Source organism: Haliotis rufescens, unplaced genomic scaffold (genome assembly GCF_023055435.1).
Source record: "Haliotis rufescens isolate VD_foot unplaced genomic scaffold, xgHalRufe1.0.p SCAF_93, whole genome shotgun sequence".
NCBI classification, from domain to species: Eukaryota; Metazoa; Mollusca; class Gastropoda; order Lepetellida; family Haliotidae; genus Haliotis; species Haliotis rufescens.
The window spans coordinates 306,336-331,612 of NW_025964387.1; the positions used below are offsets into that span (position 1 = coordinate 306,336).

Consider the following 25,277-nt stretch of genomic DNA (forward strand, 5'->3'; position numbering starts at 1 on the left):
ATTGTGCTCTACCGTCTCCATCATGACCACCAAATACCCATTGTGCTCTCCAGTCTCCATTGTGGCCACCAGATACCCATTGTACTCTCCTGTCTCATCATGGCCACGTGATAGGATGTAGATGCCGTCACGTAGCTGGAATATTACTGACTGACCTGTCCACATTTGACATTTGAATTATTATTCTGTTAAATTCAACTGGATCATGCAGTGGATCGTGGAGGTGTCTGCATTCCTATTCACATACGACAGTGTAATTCTACAAACGTTATAAATGGCAAGTAATAACATTAACTAAACTTCAGTTCGTCAGATACCAGAACTATTCACTCCTTTATCAAAATTGGTATTACACGGGAGCGAGTTTAGTATTCTATATATAAGTGATATATACTCGCGTACATTATGACGATGTTGGATTTGTATTTATTAAGACACTGAAGAATCAATAAGGCATTTTCAGCATGACCATAAACTCAACCGTTATCAATTGTTATCTATTCACGGTATTTATAGACGCATTGTGTTCCATGGTGCTGCCAGCATTATTTTAAATTCTCCAAGCGACACTGCGGCAATTGAGATCACGTGATCTGACAAGTCACATGATTTAAGTGACCGGCATGATAAGAATGATATGCACTTGAATTTGACCGACATCCAGCAGTTGACACGAGGTAATTCCGGAGATTCTACCTGGGGCGCAAAGGGTAAGAGTCTATCATAACAGTCCGCATGTTGTCAGTGTTTTGATACAAATTTGCTGTTTGCAGGGTTGTATTTGACTCGTGTGTGCCCAGAATTGTACAGCCGTTACGACTGTCGACAGTTGATGAATACTGATTCATTTCATCCCTTGTCATTCAGAATGTAGCCTGTGTTGCTGTTGAGCTTTTGTTTCTTCATCAAATGACATAAAATAGGTAACGACACCATGGATTTTGAGTTATCGAATCACTAGGCACATCAGGATATGGTGGGAAATCAGCGCTGTATATGTGGTTGCGCGTCCAAGGGAACAATCGACCGGAACGCATGTTTCTGAACGCTGTTCGTTGTCAGATGATTGCGCAAAGTTCCGTTTTAAAATGTTGCTAGTCATGTAACAGCTCATATTCAAGATTTTAAAAATCTATTTTAGTAGGTCTAATAAATTATAAAATAGTTTAATCAATCTTAATTATTCATGTTATTCATTTAGCCAGACCATAAAAAATGTTATGGTCTATATTTTAGCTATCCTCACTGCATTTTAATTTTGAATTTATTCTGTACAATTTTTATGTGAAATATTATTTGAAATTAACAATAATTGTTTTCTTGACAACATTAACTTGTGTTGCGAACCTTGAAGATCCGGGGTAGAATAGGTCTTCAGCAACCCATACATGCTTGTCGTAAGAGGCGACTAACAGGATCGTTTGCTGACTTGGTTGAATCATGTCATCGATCCCAATTGCATGGAGTGATATGGTCATGATGTCAATCACTGGATTGTCTGGTCATCACTGGATTATTTACAGATTGCTGTCATATAGCTAGAATATTGCTGAGTGCAGCATTAAACAAAAAAAAACAACAACAAAAACTATGTTGCTTAAGCTAAAAAAAATAATAGTTAAAAATTGGTTCTCAGGCACTCCCCGCATCATCATCATCTGCCGCATGTTTATTTTTAATTTCCAAAAATAAAAATCCTAACACTTTAAAACAATGCGATCCAATATAGCATGCAGTTACTTACTAGTTTGAACAAGCAACAACAAAAAAGATCTGCCTGCCTGCACTATATTTTCAAAAGCCTTTTTGGTCAAGCATTTGTGATTAAGTATACCCTAAATATGAAAATCTGCAATGTTGCTATGTTGACTTTATTTGCCCTTTAAGATCAGGCATTTCCAGTCTTCGTCACTGTGATATGATGTCTGGACTATTGCTAAAAGTAGCGGAAAACAACTCACTCACTCACTCACTCACTCACCCACTCAATCGAAGTCAGCTGGATTCCATAACTTGTAAACATATTTTCACTCACTCACTCACTCACTCACTCACTCACTCACTCACTCACTCACTCACTCACTCACTCACTCACTCACTCACTCACCCACTCAATCACCCACTCAATCGAAGTCACCCACTCAATCGAAGTCAGCTGGATTCCATAACTTGTAAACATATTTTCACTCACTCACTCACTCACCCACTCAATTGAAGTCAGCTGGATTCCATAACTTGTAAACATATTTTCACTCACTCACTCACTCACTAACCCACTCAATCGAAGTCAGCTGGATTCCATAACTTGTAAACATATTTTCACTCACTCACTCACTCACTCACTCACTCACTCACTCACTCACTCACTCACTCACTCACTCACTCACCCACTCACCCACTCAATCACCCACTCAATCGAAGTCAGCTGGATTCCATAACTTGTAAACATATTTTCACTCACTCACTCACTCACTAACCCACTCAATCGAAGTCAGCTGGATTCCATAACTTGTAAACATTTTCACTTACTCACTCACTCACTCACTCACTCAATCGAAGTCAGCTGGATTCCATAACTTGTAAACATATTTTCACTCACTCACTCACTCACCCACTTAATCGAAGTCAGCTGGATTCCATAACTTGTCAACATATTTTCACTCACTCACTCACTCACTCACTCACTCAATCGAAGTCAGCTGGATTCCATAACTTGTAAACATATTTTCACTCTCACTCACTCACTCACTCACTCACTCACTCACTCACTCACTCACTCACTCACTCACTCACTCACACTCAAAGTCATCTAGGTTACATGGCTTTATGCAAGAGATCTTAACCATATTTTCATTCCACGTCCTATGGGACTGGACCAGCATTCCTGCCTTGTGATCCGCGACCCATGGACCCTGACACATACATTATTGATGTGAGAGTTACTGAGTTCATCGGAGCGACATGTTAAACATCCTCAGTGACCGATGAAGTGTCTATCTATAGCCAGGGCGTGTGACTGAAATATGTGCTGAGTCATTTGACATAGTAAACAAGATATGTGCTGTGTCATGTATAGTATGTCCTTCACTGGTAGGCCTTGATAACATATATATATATGAATGATATGCTGAAAGTCGCAGACTGATAACAGTGATAAATAGTTTTGTTCATCGAACCAGAGCTCCTGATAAGCTGGGTATTTGTGTCAAATATGCTAATAGATCCCCCTTACCCAATCGATATTGAATTGATTGTGTATCAATACGAATCACAAAATATGAAATTACATTCATATAAGGACGTTGTAATAACCCACTAGAAGCTACAGGGATCAATATATAACATGCACCGATGGAAACTATTATTGAAAAGCGCAACCTACCGTATTCGACGTAATAAGCGCCCCGCTCTAATAAACGCCCACAGCGATATTTGCTAATATATTGTCTAGTGAACAGTCCCAATTAGCACCCCTTCCGACTGATCAATGTACACAAGACTTATTTATTTGCATATAATACGCACTCGTGTGTTATATGCACCCTTAATTATGGGCAATTAAATTCTGGAAAAGGTATATCTGTAGTATATAAACATTTCAGGCTGTCAGCATAAACCAAGAAATTTATCCTTGACCTCTGTTTTTTCCACCAAAATAATATTCTAATAAGAGCCCCCTATTTCTAATTTTGAGAGCACCCTGGGTGCTTATTACATCGAATACGGTAATATTTATGTCCACATGCACAAAGTGCATGGCCAGAAATTTCACATTTGCGTCTTGACTTCCCCTTTATTGTCCTCACAACACCGACCCTTGAACACTCTCCAAGCTTTATTACCATACTACATCACTAATCCCTGTGTTCGGTGTAATTTGTCATACTCTCTTCCAGGGCTTAATGTCATCCTATTGTAGGTTCTTAAAGATTGTGTCCTGTCCTGTAGCTACATCCATTGCTGAAGCTGACCACTGTATCACAATATGACACCAACATAATCCAACTGATGATAATCATGATGCATAATGTGCTGGTTGCCATTGGTGACAATGCCACGTTAGTACTGCAGCAGTAAGTACTGACAGTAATAACAATCATGATTGACATCAAAGAAATCAGACATCAGAGATCTTATGTATTTAAATCAGTTGCAACCTGATTTTGTCTGGTGCAACTGGTTTTTGTTTGGTGCAACTGGGTTCTGTCAGGCTCAACCTGATTTTGTCTGGTGCAACTGGTTTTTGTTTGGTGCAACTGGGTTCTGTCAGGCTCAACCTGATTTTGTCTGGTGCAACTGGTTTTTGTTTGGTGCAACTGGGTTCTGTCAGGCTCAACCTGATTTTGTCTGGTGCAACTGGTTTTTGTTTGGTGCAACTGGGTTCTGTCAGGCTCAACCTGATTTTGTCTGGTGCAACTGGTTTTTGTTTGGTGCAACTGGGTTCTGTCAGGCTCAACCTGATTTTGTCTGGTGCAACTGGTTTTCGTGTCAACATGCACTGTATGACATATAATTTTATGACTCTTTATGCATTCAGTTTTATTATAACTCCTTGTAGTTTCTCAAGAGATTGTTTGCGATGTTTCAACTAAATCAAAACATGATTTATTTTTTTGCGATTTTTCAATATGCATAATACCTGAATGCGGGCAGGTAACTTTGAAGATGGGCAGGTAACTCTCATGGGTCACCTGCCCGACTGTCTTGTTGGGTTTTAAAAATATGACCTGAAATTGTTTGCTCCAGTACTATGCCAAGCTTCACCAGGACACCGAGCAGTATGTGCCATGTTCCCATGTTCATGCTAGAAAATTGTTAACATTCCTGTCACGTCATAAAACATCCACACTGAAAGTAGAGAAGCTGAAATTGTATATATTTCTCTTCCTACCAACCCTATATTCATACAAAACGACCCGTGAAGATCCGGGTTAGAATAGATCTACAGCAAACCCTGCTTGCCGTAAAAGGCGACTATGCTTGTCGTAAGAGGCGACTAACATGATCGGGTGGTCAGGCTTGCTGACTTGGTTGATGCATGTCATCGTATCCTAATTGCTTAGATCGATGCTCATGATGTCAATCACTGGATTGTCTTGTCCAGACTCTTTTACTTACAGACAGCCATCATATAGCTGGAATATTGCTTAGTACAGGGTTAAACAACAAACAAACAAATAAACAAACAGTCATACACAACAAAAGTAATTGGAAAGTCTAATGTATTTATATTATCACAGGCTTAGGTTTTTGAGAAAAATAATCAGTACACTAACTCATAAAAGTTGAATGGCCTTAGTGTGTACTGATAGATTTAACTACCGATACATCATATTTATCTGTGGCCTGTTGGCAATGCATTAATGACAGGTGAAGCTGTCAAGAGTAAGCTTCAGTGCAACCCCTCCTAAACTGTGAATAGAGTCGATAGACATCAATAAAATATATACACAAGATACACTTAGTCAATTACTTTCTCATGCCTGTTGATTCACAATACACCATGCTTGAAGAGACATCACTCGTGTACTCAAGCAGAAAACAATGTGTAGCTATATATCCCTGGTTATTTTATATAGGCAAATTAATCGTTTACCAAGAAAGGAAATTTAATGCATACGTTCCGGTAATGGACGAGGAAACTACCATCTCTGATAAGTGGCAAGCTGGGTCAGATATTGTCTTAACTAGGTCAGGGGTTTATCAGGGGGTCATGTTTTTGTTACATGTCTGGATTTTTGAGTCTTTCAAATGTCTTACTTTTTTAAATTCAGAAGTATTTTATCATGGTATAACATTTATACTAAGTTTTCCTATAATAATCACATCCACATCAAGTGCTTTATGAGTTATCATGATAGTATGTCTAGGAGATGCGCTCCCATTACTTTAGGCTAGCATCTATCTAAAAAGCTGTAACTGAAACTACTGATATTTTATGTGTGCATTTTACCTGATGATAAGTATTACTTGCTAAACTATTTTATATGAAATGATGTATAAATATTACACCATGATAACTCATAAAAGCACTTGATGTGGATCTAATTATTATAGGAAAACTTAGTATAAATGTTATATCATGATAACTTTATCAAAGCAACAATGTAGGACTATGTATTAAAGCCTGTTCCTCTTCACTGGTCCTGTTGTGAACAACTCACTTCTACAAAGCTATAACATTAGTTCTTACCATAGTATGAAGGATTTTATTCCAATTTGGGAAGTTTTACTGACTTGTTGCTGAAACTTGGGGCTGAATATCGGCTTCTGAACATTTTGAGATAAAACACTGAAGATCCCTGTATTTGAGACTTAACAAGCGTTACCTGTATGTGATTCTCAGGACCATTAAACCACAAAAAGTTTGGGGATTACTGTAGTCGACATAATAAGCGCCCAGGGTGCTCTCAAAATTAGAAATAGGGGGCTCTTATTAGAATATTATTTTGTCGAAAGAAAACAGAGTTGAAAGATAAATTTCGTGGTTTATGCTGACAGCCTGAAATGTTTATATACGAGAGATATATTTTTCCAGAATTTAATTGCCCATAATTAAGGGTGCATATAACACACGAGTGCATATTATATGCGAATAAATAAGTATTGTGTACATTGATCAATCGGAAAGGGTGCGAATTGGGATTGTTCACGAGCCAATATATTAGCAAATATCGCTGTGGGCGCTTATTAGAGCGGGGCGCTTATTACGTTGAATGCGGTATGTCATGTTGTAACTAATGCTGGTTCTAACTCTGAATATTTACATGCATAATCAACTCTCTCAGTGATTGTTGATTAAGAAATACAGTTTTCCTAACTACTACAGTAAAACACTTGAGTACAGTTAGGTCAGGACCTTGCTGCAATATTATTTCTTTTCATGAAATGATTATATGACAAACTCAAGCAGTACTGATGACAATTGTTTTCTGATAATTTTTCATTTTAACTTGCAGCATCAACGGTAACAACACCCACTGCACCATCTAGTCAGGCACCAACAAGAGGGACATATCTGGTTACAGAAGAGAACGGGTCAAGGTCATCACCACAGCAACCAAAGTCACAAACCAAGATGGCAGCTAATGATGTGTTTGTCTGTAACCAAGGCGATCTGAAAGATGGAGAGTAAGTGACCAATCCAAAACTTGATTGCTTTCAGAAATATACATAACTTATTCAAAGTAAAAGGAATCCTTGGCACTAAGAAAACTGACAAGGAAAGGAGGCCGCTTATTAAAATCGTACGCAACACATTAAATTTGTTTTCAGAATTAGAGCGGTAGTGAAATAACTTGGTTCAAACGTCAGTCCAACAAAAATGTTTTTGATAATAGTTAATATTACAGACTGGCTCTGTGTAGTTGAAATTAATTACCAATTACATGTGTAACACTGACACAAATATAGGTGACCCACCACTGGAGTCTATTTGAAGGTATTATTCACAGTATCACCTGTATGTATTTGTGACAGGACTTTCATAAAGATGTTAAGATGTGTCAGAGGAATGTTGTGTACTGAATAAAAGAAATATTTTCATCCATCACCGAACATTTCATGTTCTAAGGCAAGATAAATGAAACTTAAAGGTGTAGAATTTGCACTCAGTGTTTGAAAGTAAGGATGAAATTCGGGAGTCCTGTCATAAACATGCTGGCATATAACAACATACGGATGGGTTCCTGGGTTTACATAATACTGCAGCATACCTAAATGACCCCAGGAAACTCCTGACATTTCAAATGCTGATATACTTACTCACTACCCCGCTCTCTCACCACCCACTCACTCTGTCACTCAACAACCCACCCACTCACTCACTCACCCAACCACCCAGCTGCCTGCCCACTCACTCACTCAGTCACTCACCAACACACCCACCCAACCATCCACCAACCCACCCATCCAACCACTCAACCACCCACCCACTCACTCACTCAGTCACTCACCAACACACCCACCCAACCAACCACCAACCCACCCATCCAACCACTCAACCACCCACCCACTCACTCACTCAGTCACTCACCAACACACCCACCACACCAACCACCAACCCACCCATCCACCCACTCAACCACCCACCCACTCACTCACTCACCCAACCAAAATCCACCCACCCACCCAACCAAAATCCAAGCACTCAGTCACTCACTCACTCACTCACTCACCCACCCACCCACCCACCCACTCACTCACTCACTCACTCACTCACTCACTCACTCACTCACTCACTCACTCACTCACTCACTCACTCACTGTTGTAGGATGAGGGAGGTAGAAGTGGCCGGGGGCAAGGTGCTGCTGACCAGAGACAAGGGGGAGTATTACGCCGTGGGGCCAAAATGTACCCACTATGGAGCACCTCTGGCCAATGGTAAGTTAGACCGACCTGACCGATACACAATATTTACAACCTATTGTATATATTTCATAACCTGTGACAGCACTTCATTGGACATGCTCACTTCCTTCCTGAGTGCTCGCCGCCTTGGTTGATGCATGTCATCGTATCCCATTTGCATGGATCGATGCTCATGATGTCAATCACTGGATTGTCTGGTCCAAACTCAATTATTTACAGACCGCCGTCATATAGCTGGAATATTGCTGAGTAGCGGCGTTAAACAACAAACAAACAAACAAACAAACATTCCTGAGTGTGCAGTTAAATTTTAACAGTTAATTTTTAATTTAAACTTTAGCTGACTACATATGTTATTCATGATTGTATAATGAATGGAGGTGAGTGCTGTAATCTGATTGGTTGAATAGGGATGGATCCCGCAAACCTTTTGGACTGTTCACTGTGTAAGATTAATTTTCTTGACAAGTAATTACTTTTTTCTATCCCAAATTTGACAATACTTGTGACTTGTAACTTGGTGACATGGATACCACAGTAATTAAATGTTAAACTTGATCAATATTTATCAGAACAGTTTTGATGAAGATGTCATGGATGCGTCATGACGTCACGGCACTGCAGCGTGTTCCAGAGTGACATCATGGCTACCTCACAACTGTGACAGAAAGTGCTATGGAAAATTACTGAAAACTTTTGTACAATGTTGATAGAATCATATGACAATCTGAAAACTCACAACACTGATCTTATAAATAAATTGCTAGATTATCATCTGCTTGTGTTCCCAAAGAGGTTAGGGAGGCTTTTTATTTATTTTAAAAAATTTCCTATTAAAGTCATCAAGTTGAAGACTGGACACCTTGGTAGGAACAATAGATGACTTAAATCACAAAGATAATAAATAAACATTGATTTCAACTGTAGTAGTCAGATCTGTCTCTGTCAAACCTATTTTCGTTTTCCCTGCCCCAACTTTTACTCGTGCGATTTATGAATTTATTGTCAATTGATGCTAACTTGTCAGGCACATACCAAGTGTCAGTTGTAGGTCAGTTTACTGAATGTTGTAAACATGAATGGCCGTTTGACATTTCAATCTGGACAAATTATATTAATTTGTAGGGGGGTTTAGTCATGAGTCGGGCGGGGATGATAATCTAGCAATTAATATATTATGGTCTAATCTCTTGAATGATTTCTGCATCGCCGGCCATTGCATCCGATGTGGTCATTGCTAATGTCCAGTTATCTCTGTCAGGTGTGTTGTGTAATGGCCGGGTGCGTTGTCCATGGCATGGAGCTTGCTTCAACGTCAAAACAGGGGACATCGAAGACTTCCCAGGTCTCAACTCACTGCCAACATTTGAGGTAAATGTGAGAACGATGTGTTACTTGATGGGGTCAAGGTCGTATACACAATGTTCCTCCATCACCCACGAAAACATGGCCGCTGGCCAATGCACAGTCGGTAACCAACGAATCAAGCCTTGGCCTGACCCCATTAGGTGTACCGTATTCGACGTAATAAGCGCCCAGGGTGCTATCAAAATTAGAAATAGGGGGCTCTTATTAGTATATTATCTTGCCGAAAAAACACAGAGTTGAAAGATAAATTTCTTGGTTTATGCTGACAGCCTGAAATGTTTATATACGAGAGATATATTTTTCCAGAATTTAATTGCCCATAATTAAGGGTGCATATAACACCCGAGTGCATATTATACGCGAATAAATAAGTATTGTGTTCATTTATCAATCAGAAAGGGTGCTAATTGGGATTGTTCACGAGCCAATATATTAGCAAATATCGCCGTGGGCGCTTATTAGAGCAGGGCGCTTATTACGTCGAATACGGTATATAGTACCCATGTGGTGGCAACCATGTTTGTTTACAGAGGCTTTTGCACTTCAGGAAACTCCCATCTAAACTGACAGGGAATGTCAGGCATCAGCAGTGTTCCTGTTTACCAGTAAAATTAGGCTTGGACCTGTAATTCATGTGACTGCCAGTCCCTGTGGATCGGCAAATAAAGTACCTTTTGACTTTGTTGTTGAACAAAACATCAGCGATATTCATATAAGTATATTTTTCGAACAAAGTCGGCTTGTCTTTTACTATCAGGGTTTCCCCTTGTCTATTTTTAGTGCAAGGAAATAACATTTCGATTTGCTTCAAGGTTAAATATATATTTGTAGCAACTTAGTCTCGAAATATTCCCCAAAAAGAGAGAGAGAAATGTGCATTGAACATGTTGTTGAAAGAATTAAAACCAGGTAAATTTCATACGTTTTTTTACTTGTTGAAGACCCGTGAAGATTCCGGGGTAGAATAGGTCTTCAGCAACCCATGCTTGCCATAAAAGGTGACTGCTTATCGTAAAAGGCGACTAACGGGATTGGGTGGTCAGGCTCGCTGACTTGGTTGATGCATGTCATCGATCCCAATTGCGTGGATCGATGCTCATGATATTGATCCCTGGATTGTCTGGTCCAGACTCGATTATTTACAGACCGCTGTCATATAGCTGGAATATTGCTGAGTGCGGCGTTAAACAACAAACCAACCAACTAAAAAAATTTACTTGTTGAAAGTTAGGACTGACAAAAATTACAGGGGATCTGGTAATTTTTAGAGTTGCCAGGCAACCAGGACTGGTTGTTTCAAAAGCCGGTGAGAACACTGAGTAGTAGTGGAGCATGCAAGCCTCACATCAGTAAACTGTAGCTGATGAAAGTAGTTCCTGATAGATTACTCATTTGCATATTCATAGTGATACCAAGTTTTTCAGACATGTTTGTCACATGGTGCTACAATCTGTTATATCATTCAGTCTCTTGCGTATGACATGGCTGCCTCAATACGCACATTTATTCAACCCCGATTTCTTCCACGCTTATTTCTTACAATATTCCTGTGATGAACTTATAAGGAGTAAATTGGCTGCGTCCATGAGATAATGTTTCAAAACCAAAAATGACTTTGTATGCAAAAAAAAGACATTTAAAAGGCAGCACCTTTCAGTTGCTGATTGAGAATACATATTTTGTATTTTAGCATAAAATTGTTTAAAATAATTTAAGCTATTCTGATAGATAAATTGAAAATTTAGTTTAGATAGGGAGCTAATAATTTAGGTGAAATGTCCTTGAGATTTGTTTAGTACTAAAGCTTGTGCACATTGCAACATGGCAGGTGTCGGTGCGAGACAGTAAGGTGTACGTGAAGGCCGATGCGGAGACTGTGAAGAAAGCGTCCCGTGTGAAGTCCATGGTGAAGCATGTGGCAGACAACAAGCAGACATTCGTCTTGGTGGGTGGAGGTGAGTGATTGCGTCATCAGTAGCTCACAGTGATACCTTCAAGTCCGGCAGCTGCATCCTGATGATAAGGATGACTAAAGGTCCTCAGCAACCAATTCTCCAGTGCAAGAAGAGATTCGCCCCTTGCTTGTCTCCCTGTGTGGATTCTGTAGTAAAGTAGGCTCCAGTACCCCATGCTTGTCTCCCTGTGTGGATTCCGGGGCAATGTCGGCCCTAGTACCCCATGCTTGTCTCCCTGTGAGGATTCTGGGGCGGAGTCGGCTCAAGTACCCCCATGCTTGTCTCCCTGTGAGGATTCTGGGGTAAGGTAGGCTCCAGTACCCCATGCTTGTCTCCCTGTGAGGATTCTGGGGTAAGGTAGGCCCCAGTACCCCATGCTTTTCTCCAAAGTATCCATGTTAAACTGCCGCAAAATATCTCAGTTGGCTAGCACTATAAAACCGGCATAAGTCTGCACTATAGTCTACTTGCGCAGCCACAAACACATGTGCATATTGTGATGTGTATGTGTGAGAGTAAATATGTTGCCCTGAACATTTCTTCTGGTGGAATTGATATACCAGGAGTTTTGTTCCTGTGCAATATAAGTGCAACAATCTTGAATGTGACGTTAAACCCCATCCCACCTCGCCCTTTCAGTGCATGACAATTCTGTTCTTCCAGGACCTGCGACAGTTGAATGTGCCGAGACGTTGCGGCAGGAAGGTTTCACTGGCAAGGTTGTCATAGTAACAAGAGAGAAACATTTGCCGTATGACAGACCAAAGTTGAGCAAGGTCAGTTACACGAAATGCATTTTAACGACACTCTGACAGAAGCTGGTCCCGATTCGCAAAGTATTTGTACCGCTACGAACATTGTAAAACCTGTCGTAACTTTATGACAAAAATTTTAAGAGAAAAAAATTGAATGGTTGGTACCTATCGTAAATAATAACTTCTGTCGTATCTTTTGCATCAAGATTGCGGCATATTTTCTTTTTTTACTCTTACGATCTGTGTAAGTTACGACCACTTTGTGGATCTGGACCCTGATCACGAATACACAAAGCTTCAGACTTGGAGCAATGTCAGTCAGAGCTCTTGATCAGCTTCCTATTTATGTAAAATGCACAAACGAAATCCCTATTACCCATCTTATTTGAGTTACTTGCACACAAATATGCATGAAACATTTCAAAACCCAACAGTATTCCAACACGGTGCAATATCTCAATGTATCTGTTTCAACTGGTGTACCTGTGTGTCGCTACATGTCTTCATCACTGACTGAATGCGGCCATCACACCGACATAAACTCCATTGCAGCGAATAATGCCACAAAAGGTACAACATCCTGCTTATTGTCATGGATATATGTATTTCTCTGGTGTGAGTTAGGAGGCGTGTTACACACTTGGGGCAGCACATGAACAGGTACAAACTAGAAATCCCCGATACAGCACTTTCAGAGAATTATTTTTAGAAATGTCCACCAGTTCTCATTGGTGTAAAAAAAACCCTGATAGACTGGACCCGTGTGAGTAAAAATATGTTGAATACCCAATATCTAATGTGAATGATAACTTGTTGATGTGTCCAGACATGATTATTTACAGGCATCTGTCATACTCTTGGAATATTGCTGAGTGCAGTGTTAAACAACAAACACACACAAACAAACAAACAAACAAACAAAAAAACAAAAAAACAAAAACTCCTCTAGCTTGCTCTTGTTAATCCAGTAAGGTGTAGTGGATGGAAATCAACATTGCTTTGGAAATATGTGCATTGAAAATAACGCCAGCCGTCCTCATTAATATCCTGGGTTTTGTGATACGACTAAAACAATGGAGTATGTGTGACAGCTGGTGATGAAATTGTCAGAGTGTGTCTGTGTGTGGAATAGAAGTGTGATCAGAATATCAGTCATTATCATACCGCCATGTCAGAATGATGAGATCTGATTGGTCCATCTGATCTTGACAAAAATACAATGTATCCCGCCTTGGAGGGAAATATATTTCTGAGGCAGAAAAAATCCCTTTTGCCTCGCTTTAAAGCAAAAAGCCACACACTTTTTCCGAGTCAATGTCAGTCACATGACATAGCTGAAGTGACCCTCACCTCTATCGAATAGCTTAAAGCCCCATGTACTCCTCGTGATTTTGCTACAGCTTATATTGTATTATATATATTGTATATTGTATGTACTGTTTGATGATCTTTACATCCATTATTTATTTTCAAAATGTAATGAAATTGATATTTGTTTAGTTTCAACACAAATATTCCTTATTTTGCAAAATTTAAATTTTGTGCTTGTTTTTACCTAGGATGTTACTTTCTCATTCGAAGAATCTCCAGGGGGAATAAATATCTATTACATTAATACCATCACCTTAAAAGAGGTTTATAATGGGTTTCTATTAATTTACTAGATAACTATGTATTTTGAATTTGTACAAAAATATAGACCTTGGCGGTATAGCAGTCGAGTGTTGGCTCAGTGGTCAGTGCGGTCACTCATGATGGTCAGCTCTGGGTTTACTCCCACGTGGCCACAGCTAAATATACAGGATGTATTCTTGGTGTTGTTGCCTAGAGTCAGAGTTCATTCTCTTTTATTCTTTGAGCACATCTGGCATTCTTCAAGAAGTCTGAATCAGTTGTGTCCCTTGGGCACGCCAGAAACCTATGATCATGGGTTTGAATCCCCGTTTGCCCTGATTATGTTTCTAGGTTTGTCAGCACCATACCCGTGCTCGTGGGTTTCACCAAAGTGGTAAACGTCTGAGACCTGCATCACTTTGAGTTTTCCTCCCACATCAAGCTGACATGCCGTGATATAATTGGAATACTGTTCCAAGTTTGACCCAACTCACTCACTCACTCTTTGCAGGCTATGGACATAAAACCGGAGGCCATTGCTCTGCGGGATGCTGACTTCTACAAGTCACATGACATCGAGATACAAATGGAGAAGGAGGTAGGTACATCGTCGACTAGAGATTAGGGAGACTTCAGTCAACTATTAACCAGAGTGGAGATCACCACACCCCAACAATCAGGGGGCATTAGTGGCCCATTGATATGTGTAGGCGGAAACACGCAGAGGGCGACCCTCGGTTTTATCCCTTGGATTCAGGTTTTAAACCTCCTGAAACCCAAGGGGAGTGTTTTTTCTAGCTGAAAAAAAACAAAATAAATCTGAAGCATTCATCAACAATTTTATGTTTCAGACATATTTTCCATGAATCATGGGAAACAATTGAAAAATATCTCAGGCTGCGGTATATGCACTTAGAGATTCTTAAACGCATTGTTTTTTATGGTGACGATAAATATGTTTGGACCATCGTGGCCCATGTCTAAGGTGCAACAATTTGCTGTGCAGAGCTGTGTTTGTTCACTGGTGGTTGGTTCGAAGGTCTAATCTACTCTGAACATGGTCCTTGGTATGACACCCCGGCTCCTCAATGTCTGTCCCCTAATTTCAACGCCACACCCTGCCTCGTCAATGTCTGTGGGGGCGGGTAGCCTAGCGGTTAAAGCATTTGCTCATCACGCCGAAGACCCGGGTTCGATTCCCGACATGGGTACATTGTGTGAAGCCCATTTCTGGTGTTCCCCGCCGTGATATTGCTGGAATATTGCTAAAAGTGGCGTAAAACAATACTCACTCACTCACTCTTCAATGTCCATCCTCTAACATGGCCTGTACTAATATAACACAACTGCTATACAGAGCAGCATTTAACCAAATTTGATCACTCACTTACTGAAACTAGGCTGTAATAAAATGTATATTTCTTGTCAGGTTGTTAGTGTAGACAGCAGCGGCAAATCTGTGAAGTTGAGCGATGGTGGTTCCGTCCAGTTTGATAAACTTCTCATTGCAACAGGAGGAAAGTGAGTAGAATAGAGCGTTGAAGAAAGTGATTGATGTCACCAACACTTGGAGAGTCAGTTGTTTGTTGTTTATCTTAAATCAGCAGTATTCCAGCTGTAAGACTACCTGTAAGTAATCATGTCTGGATCAGACATACCAGTGATTGAGGTTGTGAGCAATGATCCTACCACCGTTGTATGACGATCACCAGGTCAGTCAAGCTGACACTTTGGACCAACATATAGGTTGCCGGGGACCAATTTAACCCAGAATCTCCACAGGTTTAGGAGAGTGAAGATAGTTGAAGTAAATTGTGGCGAGGAAGGAAAGTTTTATGATGAATATCCTGACAAAGGTCATCATAGACCTTCATTATATTTTATAAAAAAGGTTCAGTGAAGAATTTAGTCAAGTTTTTTTAATGATGAAGATCCCGATAAAGAATTTAATAAAAGGTTTTAATGATGAAGATCCCGATAAAGAATTTAATAAGGTTTTAATGATGAAGATTCCGATAAAGAATTTAATAGGTTTTAATGATGAAGATCCCGATAAAGAATTTAATAGGTTTTAATGATGAAGATCCCGATAAAGAATTTAATAGGTTTTAATGATGAAGATCCCGATAAAGAGTTTAATAAGGTTTTAATGCAGAAGATCCTGATAAAGAATTTAATAACGTTTTAATGATGAAGATCCTGATAAAGAATTTGATAAGGTTTTAATGATGAAGATCCTGATAAAGTATTTAATAAGGTTTTAATGATGAAGATCCTGATAAAGTATTTAATAAGGTTTTAATGATGAAGATCCCGATAAAGAATTTAATAAGGTTTTAATGATGAAGATCCTGATAAAGAATTTAATAAGGTTTTAATGATGAAGATCCCGATAAAGAATTTAATAAGGTTTTAATGATGAGCATCCCAATAAAGAATTTAATAAGGTTTTAATGATGAGCATCCCATTAAAGTATTTAATAAGGTTTTTAATGTTGAAGATGTAATGTTGATGAAGATCAACATAATTATGGGATAGTGGGGTAGCCTAGTGGTTAAAACGTTCGCTCATTACTCCGATAACCTGAGTTTGATTCCCAACACGGGTACAATGTGAGAAGCCCATTTCTGGTGTCCCCCATCGTGATATTGCTGGAATATTGCTAAAGCGGCATAAAAGAAACCATTTTATCAACATCTTATATTTAAAATGTATCTCTGTCTACGTCTTCCTCACCCAGAACGCAAGCAACATCTTTATCTTCACATGTGTCATGATTGTTTTCACTTGGTGAGTATTGTTTTTGCCATTTGGGTAAATATCTGCCATAATGTTCTGACATTGAAATAATTCCTCTGTAGACCCCGAACATTGCCTATCCCTGGCCTTGACCTTCAGAACGTGTGTCAACTCCGCACACCGGGGGATGCTAACTACATCGCCAGTGCTGCCCAAGGCAAGAAGGTTGTCATCATCGGGTCATCCTTCATTGGTGAGTATCTTTGTATTTTTTCCTGGTATTCACAATATTTGTTCTAGAAATATTAAATTAGTACGTTTTTCTGAGGAGTAAAAATCCTTGAGATATTGCCGATGTGATGTAAAGTTTGACTTATTAATATTAAATACTAAGCCAGCCTTTCATATTTGACAAAGAGGGGTGCTTTAAAGGTTTAATGCATTAAAACGTATCATGTTGTACACCTGATGTAGTTATTCATGATATAGTTCAGTGAGTGAGTATGGTTTAACGTTGCTTTTAGCAATATTCCAGCAATATCATGGCAGGGGACACCAGAAATGGACTTCACACATTGTACCCATGTCGAGAATCGAACCCAGGCCTTCGTCATGACGAGCAAATGCTTTAATCACTAGGCTACCCCACCGCCCCTTGAAGTTAAGCATTGCGGAGTGTTTGATGTTCATGACTTTCATTTGCTGCCTTCGGTCAGGTGAATTTACAAACATCTGACTCGATCACATTTATAAAACTGATGTTCACTGATGCACTCCTTGGAGGCACAAGTGGGCCAGTTGTCTAGGGCACCACAATTACAGAGTTGCCTCCCTTGGGTATGCCAGAATCCTATGATCGTTGGCTTGAATCCTGGTTTCCCCAGATTATGTTCGTCAGCACCATACCCGTGCTCGTGGATTTCACCGAAGTGGTAAACGTCTGAGACCTGCATCACTTCGGGCTTTCCTCCCACATTAAGCCTGACATGCCGTGATATAACTGGAATACTGTTCAAAGCCACGTTATACCAATCTCACTCACTCACACTGTGTTTTATTATGAAAAGTACCGATGTAATAAGCGCCCAGGGCGCTCTCAAAATTAGAAATAGGGGGCTCTTGTTAGAATGTTATTGTGGTGAAAAAAACAGAGTTGAAAGATACATTTCGTGGTTTATGCTGACAGCCTGAAATGTTTATGTACGACAGATATATTTGTCCAGAATTAAATGCTCATAATTAAGGGTGCATATAACACACGAGTGCGTTTTATACGCGAATAAATAAGTGTTGTGTACATTGATCAATCGAAAGGGGGGCTAATTGGGATTGTTCATGAACCAATATCTTAGCAAATGTCGCCGTGGGCGCTTATTAGAGCGGGGCGCTTATTACGTCGAATACAGTATGGTAGAATTGAAGTATTCTTGTTGTATGCATAATCTGAGTGTTTTATTGATGCTGCTGAACCCAGAGGTGTTCACTGTTACTAACATCTGTGTCTTTTTTTCTGCAACTTTCTAGCTTCACTATTTACACCTTACACAAACAGAACTGGATGCAGGAAATAGTTTTAGCGTGGTTTAAGGACACATACTTTTTGGGGCACGGAAGTTCTTTCTTTTCTGTCTGTAATCCATAGGTCACAGTGTAGGGCTTTACACTAGTGCACATATATATAATCTCATTGCATTGACGACAAATACCAGCAGGTTGTAGCTGTAGAATAGTGGTTTCAAGAAAGTATTTAGATTGTATTTATTGTTCTCTTTTCACCAACGGTGCACACCTAGTTTCTCTGTTGATGTCACAGTTCCTTGATGATCAGCACTTCGTGTTTCTTCCCATTCTTGGATACCTCGTCATGCACTTTGTCCTCGGTGTGGAGTTTCGGTTCCGAACAGGACCCCAGCACTCGAAACTTGTGGCCAGAGCCAACTACAATAAGACATGTATGATCTGGCTGAACGTGTGATTTCGTATGTAGATAGCAGCAATAGTTGCTCATGCTGTCCACCACTGGTTTGCCTGGCCCAAATGTGACTATTCACATCCTGGTTTGATATAGCTGGAAAACTGCTGTCATAAAACAACATTCAATCACTCTAGCACATTGATACATTTTTCAAGGGGAGTAATATTTTCATAAATTCACTCACTCACTCACTCACTCACTGTTGACTCTTCAGGGATGGAGGTAGCGTCCTGTCTGGCGGAGAAAGCCGAGAGTGTGTCTGTTGTAGATCTCATTAAAGTGCCCTTCCAGCTGACGTTGGGGGACAAAGTAGGGGCTGCATTGCAGAAGGTAGAGTCAGGGTTTGCACGTGTCCTCCTAGATATACCCTCCTAGATATACCCTTCTAGATATACCCTCCGAGATATACCCTCCTGCTTTTCCGTTAACCCTTCCTGGGAGTGGCTGCTTGAGATATCCCTGAGTTTGCTTTCAGTCTGTTGCATGGTATGTCCTGTAGCTTCAAGCCTAAACAAAGATTGGAGGACATCCCATTACTGGTCACGTCAGAACAACCTTTCATCCAACCAATCAGAGCGTCGCTTACCAGATCAGGGAAGTGACAGTTGGAATGTGTTATCATGAAACCTTGGAAATGTTAACACAGAGTATTCCGAACCTCAGTTACAGGCCGTACGACAAATTCTGTCAAAATCCTCATCAATCTCTCGCTTCTATGGCATCAACATTTGAACGGAAGAGACTTTGTATGGCCTGTGGGAAGTACTGCCACACAATCTTGGATGTCGATTAAACATCCCAGAATGTCCTTTTGTTCAGGTTTCAAATTTTGAACCGAGACCTGTGTCACTATATTTTTCAAAGTGTTACGTCACCAATTTGAAACCATTGCCATAAAACTCGAGAAAGCTGCTTTCTGATTGGCTAATGTTGACTTCTTGTCAGTCATTTTATTGGTTGGTTAAAGTTTGTGAAAGGTTGTTCTGACGTGACCTGTGATGGGATGTCCTCAGGTCTTTGTTTAGCACTAGCGAGCACTAAAATCTGATTTCTATGAGATTGGTTGCTTTGAGCCTGTTAATTTATATCTGTTGCTTTGAGCCTGTTGTTAGACTGTTGTTAGACTGTTGTTAGACTGTTTGATTGGCATTTTAGGCGAGGTTTAGTGATGGCATCTGTTTTGTGATTGGGGATAGGGGCATGGATGGTTCTGTCAGCTTTGCAGAGTTGTTTCCATAAGGCTTGCCAGAAACCTATGATCATGGGTTTGAATCCCAGATTTGACACTGATGGTCCAGTCAGCGAAGCAGAGTTGTGTCCCTTGGACATGACAGAAACCTATGACCGTGGTTTGAATCCAAGATTCACCCCGATTGTTTCCAGGTTTTTGTCAGCACCATACCTGTGCTCATGGGCTTCACAAAAGTAGTAAACGTCAGAGACCTACATTGCTTCAGCTTTCCTCCCATATGAAACCGGCAAGTACAGTGTAAACCCAGCTTATACGAACCCACGGACGATATTTATGTGAAACGAAATAAATACTACATAAAAATCTTTTAGAAATGCAGAAATTTGTTTACATACTATTGCGTCCAACGTACAAGACAGCGGCCACACTGACCCTGACATTTGGGACCCATGATGTAACAAACAAATGTCATCACTAATCTCTGCCACTGAAGCTGGTTAGCCATCTTCCCGCATCTTCCCGAAGCAAGAGAGTTCACTGACTTTAAAAGTCCAGTTTCCACCCTTGCCGAACTAGGCTGGAATTACTGGGCTCGATCGTAGCGCCACCAGTGGCTATTACCATTTATGTCCCCTCTAAGCCTCTCCTGTGGACCAATGAGATTCCACCTCTCGTATCACTTGCGTTTGCATCACCCAAAATGGTAGCACGGTCAGGACGATCTGATCGATAATCAAGATCAATATTGTGATAAAGTGGGTCTTACATCGCGAAATGCATCAAATCACGTGAGCACCTTGATTAAAAACATGAAAAGATTTGGAAAATAACTGTTGACAACAAGTTGGCGGTGCACATGCTTTGCAAATCCTGCAATCGACTAAAATCTGCATGACAGTTTATGAACCGGATTTCAATTTTGTTGCACGATTTTGATTGTACTATGCATGGACTCGTTAGCCAAAATATAATTCCATAATACCAGCCATGTTCAGTAAGGGTGGAAAGTGGACTTTTTTCGGGAAGATGGTGGTTAGCTGAACTTTTCACACTCAAGACACTGGTTATTACTGTTTACAAGCTGAAAAAGTTGGAAGTTTGATTATTTATGATAATAGAATCTCACCCTTGTGTCTTTTGATATCAAATATATCAACACTTGTCAATAAAGTATTGAACTCCTTGGCAAGCCTCAAAAACTTAAACTTTGTCTACTTGTGTTAATATTTTTTAAGACAATCAGGTGAGATTCTCTAACGACTAAATTACAAGGCTTGCCATGACAATTTCTGTAGCCCTTGCACTGCACATCCTCAGGACTACATCCCCCCTCTAAAGCAAACCCCCCATAATACACACTAATGCTTTTCTGTTGAACTCTTACAGCCTGTTCTTGGTACTCCAGCATCTTGATGCAATGTTGCTATGGTTACCGGTGCATGTGTAAACCCTCTGTTTCTGATAACAGTTAGTTGATTGTTTTGTTTGATGTTTTAACAAAGCAAGTGTTTTGCTGCTTCTAACTATAGGTATGGAAGTCGCTGGCTTTTTGAGTGATAAGGCCAAGTCTGTTCATGTTATTGGACGAAGCACTACTCCCCTAGCCAATATATTTGGGACGAAAATAGGAGCTGTTTTTCAAAAGGTAGTCACTCTGCATTCAAGTATATTGAAGCAGGTTTTTTTTGCACAATCTCTCAATCTTAGAGTAATATTTGTTATGATTCTTTGAAACTTCATGATATTTATGTCTTCCTGCAGTGGTTTCGTCACAATATGGCTGAAATATTGCTGATGTGACGTTAAACTTTAACTCACTCACTCCTGCAGTGGTATTGCTAAAAAGCTGCATAAAACAATACTCACTCATAGTCTTAACTTCTCTAAACATTGTATGATGATTTAAATTTCTTCTATTTTCTTGAGTCTCTTGTAAAAAATAAAATGGCCGTGCTGAGCCATACTTGTGCTTTGAATGTTTGCCCTAATTTGTTTATGTGGTTTAATTTTCAACAAATCATTAAAGTTAACGTAATAAATGATTATTTGGAATAACAGTCTTGTAAAAGTCGTATATGACATCATGTGAAATAGAATGTTTGTCTCTTCAGTCAGTATAACCGTTATAACATGAGTCTACATAAATGAGGGGGAAAAGTGTTAATTTGATAGTGATTCAGAAACACATGCTCATGATATGGTCGGAATCGTACAATTGACTCAGCTTTTAGCCGAAATTTCTTATGACAATGGAAAGAATATGTCGCTTTTATTAAGAAGTTCTAATGATGGATTTACTCACAAGTTTAAGCAAGGTATAAACTATATGAGTTATATCAACACTTTTGTCAAAAACACGACAGACACATCCTTATCCTTTATTCCAATATTAATTTCCTCAAAGAACCATTGTGACCTTCAGAGAGACCTTCAGAGAGACCTGAGACCTTGTAGCATTCGTACAATCTGAATCCTATCATTTTGTTACAGTAGGCCCAATGATATTTTTCCATACATTGTTAAAGGAGCAAGTTGATTGCAAGTAGTTGATTGGTCAGTATGCTTTCTTTTATGATTTTAGATGCATGAAGACAAAGGCGTCAAGTTCTACTTCGAGAGAAGCGTCAAGGAGTTTGTAGGGGAAGATGGGAAGGTGACGGAGGCCATCTTGTCCGATGGAACCAAGCTGGAAGCAGATCTCTGTGTTCTCGGAATCGGTAGGCCAGGAAGTGGAATATCTCCACTAAATTTGGATAGTGCCAGGTCTTTCTGTAGTACTTGTCTCTGTGTTCTTGGAATCGGTAGGCCAGGAAGTGGAATATCTCCACTATTTATGTAGATAGTACCAGGTCTTTCTGTAGTGCCACTCTGCGGATTTCTATTAAAGTGGTATTAAAAGCTTGGTGCAAAAAATATTCTGTGACTTGGTCTTATATTGAAGTTGCAAAACTTATTGAACGCCCCTCGTACATTGGTGAATCTATTATTCAAACCTGTAATCACAAGTTTTTGCCATGACTGAAGGACTCTTTCCGTGACAAGGGTGTTAACTGACAATAAATGTCCATTTTCCACAATTGCCGAACTAGGCTTCAATTGCGTGCCTCGATTGTAGCGCCACCAGTGTTCATTAAGAGTCACGTCCCTTCTATGTTTCTCCTATTGACCAATCAGATTCCACCTGGCTTCAATTGCGTGCCTCGATTGTAGCCCTACCAGTGTTCATTAAGCGTCACTTCTATGTCTCTCCTATTGACCAATCGGATTCAACCTCTCATATCACTTGCATTTGCTTCAAACAAAATGGCCACGCCCAGTCAAAGATGATCTGATCGATAGTCAAGATCTCTTTTGTAATAAAACGAGTCTCACCTCGGGAAGTGCATCAAATCACTACAGCACCTTCATAAAAAACATGAAAAGATTTTGGAAATATCTGTTGACGCCCAGTTGACGTACCCACACTTTGCAAATCAAGCAGTCAACGGAAATCTGCACATTAAAATCCATGTTTAGAACTGGATGTCTAGTTCGTAACGTGATTTTGATTGGACTATGCATAGACTCGTTAGTCCAGCCAAAATGTTACTCAGTATTTCCAGCCTAGTTTGGCGAGGATGGAAACTGGACTTATTATACTCAGTTAACTCCCTTGCCTCAGGAGGATGAAGGGATGCATTCCTGCTTGCATCAGTGTAGATGACCATGTGCCCCGGCAAGAGAGCACACTTTACCGTCATCTCTGTGTTCATTTGTCCTGCAATTGTGCATCTTTCCAGGGGTCGTGCCTGCAACAGACTTCTTGAAGGATTCCGGTATCACCATGACAACCAGAGGATTCATTACTGTGGATAAGGTGAGATATAACTCTTGTTACCCATAAGGTGAGTGAGTGAGGTTTTACGCCGCTTTTAGCAATATTCCAGCAATATCACGGCGGGGGACACCAGAAATGGGCTTCACACATTGTACCCATGTCGGGAATCGAACCCGGGTCTTCGGAGTGACGAGCGAACGCTTTAACCACTAGGCTACCCGACCACCCCTTACCCATAAGGGAAGCCTGTTAGAGGGTATTAAGTGTTCTGTAATGCTATAAGGAATTAAGGTTTTTCTATAAATAACTCAGCTTTTCATTTGTCATTGTATTTTTCATTCGGTCGTTCTTCCTGTCAATCATTCACATGCTGATATGGAATTCAGACGTCACATAATTCTGGATTTTGATTCCAAATACATAACTGCAACATGCTAAATATTCTATATCCATCCGTCATCCAGTGGTGGTATACATGGCTGGCATCAACTTGTTCATGATCGAAAACTAAGAGAACTCTGGATTTACATTTCGAATAACTTACTGCAGCTTATGAATTATCACATCCATCCATGCCTCGTCCAGGGTTACCAGCATGCATGGCTGGGGTTGTTTAGTGTTTGAAAGCTTTTGAACTGGCTACTGAGCCTGCTGTGACGTAACGTCAGAACTTGTAACCCACTTCAACTGACATTCATACACTCCCCGATGTTGACTTCTAAAATCACTAACTTGCACCGAGTTAATGTATTGAATGCAACATGTTGCATGTTTTGCTTGCTGTTTTTGTATAAGTGTAATTTAATTTTTCAGGGAATTTTTCATGCATACAATTGATTTTTACTGGATGGTCACTATTGGTGTTGTCATTTGAAACTGAATCAAATATGCAAATATGGTTGTGAATGATTTAAAGGTATCTATTATCCCCCGCCATGAATTGGAAGGGGAATATAGGTATGGGTGCTGTCCTTCCGTCTTTCCATCTTTCCATCCATCCATCTGTCTGCTATGTTTCGTTTCCTGGGCAGAAATAAAAAAAACCATGAGAGATATCTTAACCAAACTTCGCAAAAAGATAGGTCTAATGGTGAACTGGTGCCTTTTGAAAGTTTGGGATTTTTTACAAATGTATTTTTCGAGTTTAAATGGCAACAACTTTGACTTAAACCTGAAAATGACAGTAGTGCTCCTTTCCGGAGCAGATCTTGAAAGCTGTACAATATTTCTTCACCAACTTTGGCACATAGATAGGTCTAGTGGTAAACTTGTACCTTTTGATAGTTTGGGATTATTGAAAAAAATATTTTTCGACTTTCTATAGCAACGACTTTGACTCAGACTGAAAATGTAGTGCTTGTTTCCGGAGGGCTAATGCCTTGCACACAACCAGACATGTCATATTGGCGGGGGATATGAGTATGTTTTGCTTGTTATATTTGAGAGATACAGTGCACTGATCAGTGAGAGTGGACTGAGAAGGCCGGACA

At 40.0% G+C, this 25,277-nt stretch overlaps 1 protein-coding gene across 8 annotated transcripts in view; it reads left to right on the top strand.

Annotated features, from left to right (window-relative positions):
• LOC124131997 (apoptosis-inducing factor 3-like) overlaps positions 1-25,277 on the top strand; it is a 55,156-nt gene that overhangs the window by 22,500 nt on the left and 7,379 nt on the right. For 6 of the 8 annotated variants that reach the window (XM_048391611.1, XM_048391616.1, XM_048391615.1 and 3 more), the window contains exons 3-13: positions 6,960-7,131; positions 8,274-8,383; positions 9,633-9,742; positions 11,568-11,694; positions 12,358-12,470; positions 14,575-14,661; positions 15,493-15,584; positions 16,926-17,056; positions 18,993-19,108; positions 22,552-22,687; positions 23,750-23,826. In XM_048391611.1, the coding sequence (XP_048247568.1) occupies positions 6,960-7,131; positions 8,274-8,383; positions 9,633-9,742; positions 11,568-11,694; positions 12,358-12,470; positions 14,575-14,661; positions 15,493-15,584; positions 16,926-17,056; positions 18,993-19,108; positions 22,552-22,687; positions 23,750-23,826 (1,271 nt within the window). Of the gene's footprint in view, positions 1-559; positions 711-6,959; positions 7,132-8,273; positions 8,384-9,632; positions 9,743-11,567; positions 11,695-12,357; positions 12,471-14,574; positions 14,662-15,492; positions 15,585-16,925; positions 17,057-18,992; positions 19,109-21,499; positions 21,616-22,551; positions 22,688-23,749; positions 23,827-25,277 lie in introns of those variants that run through there. The other 2 variants (XM_048391609.1, XM_048391610.1) reach the window with 2 other exon arrangements.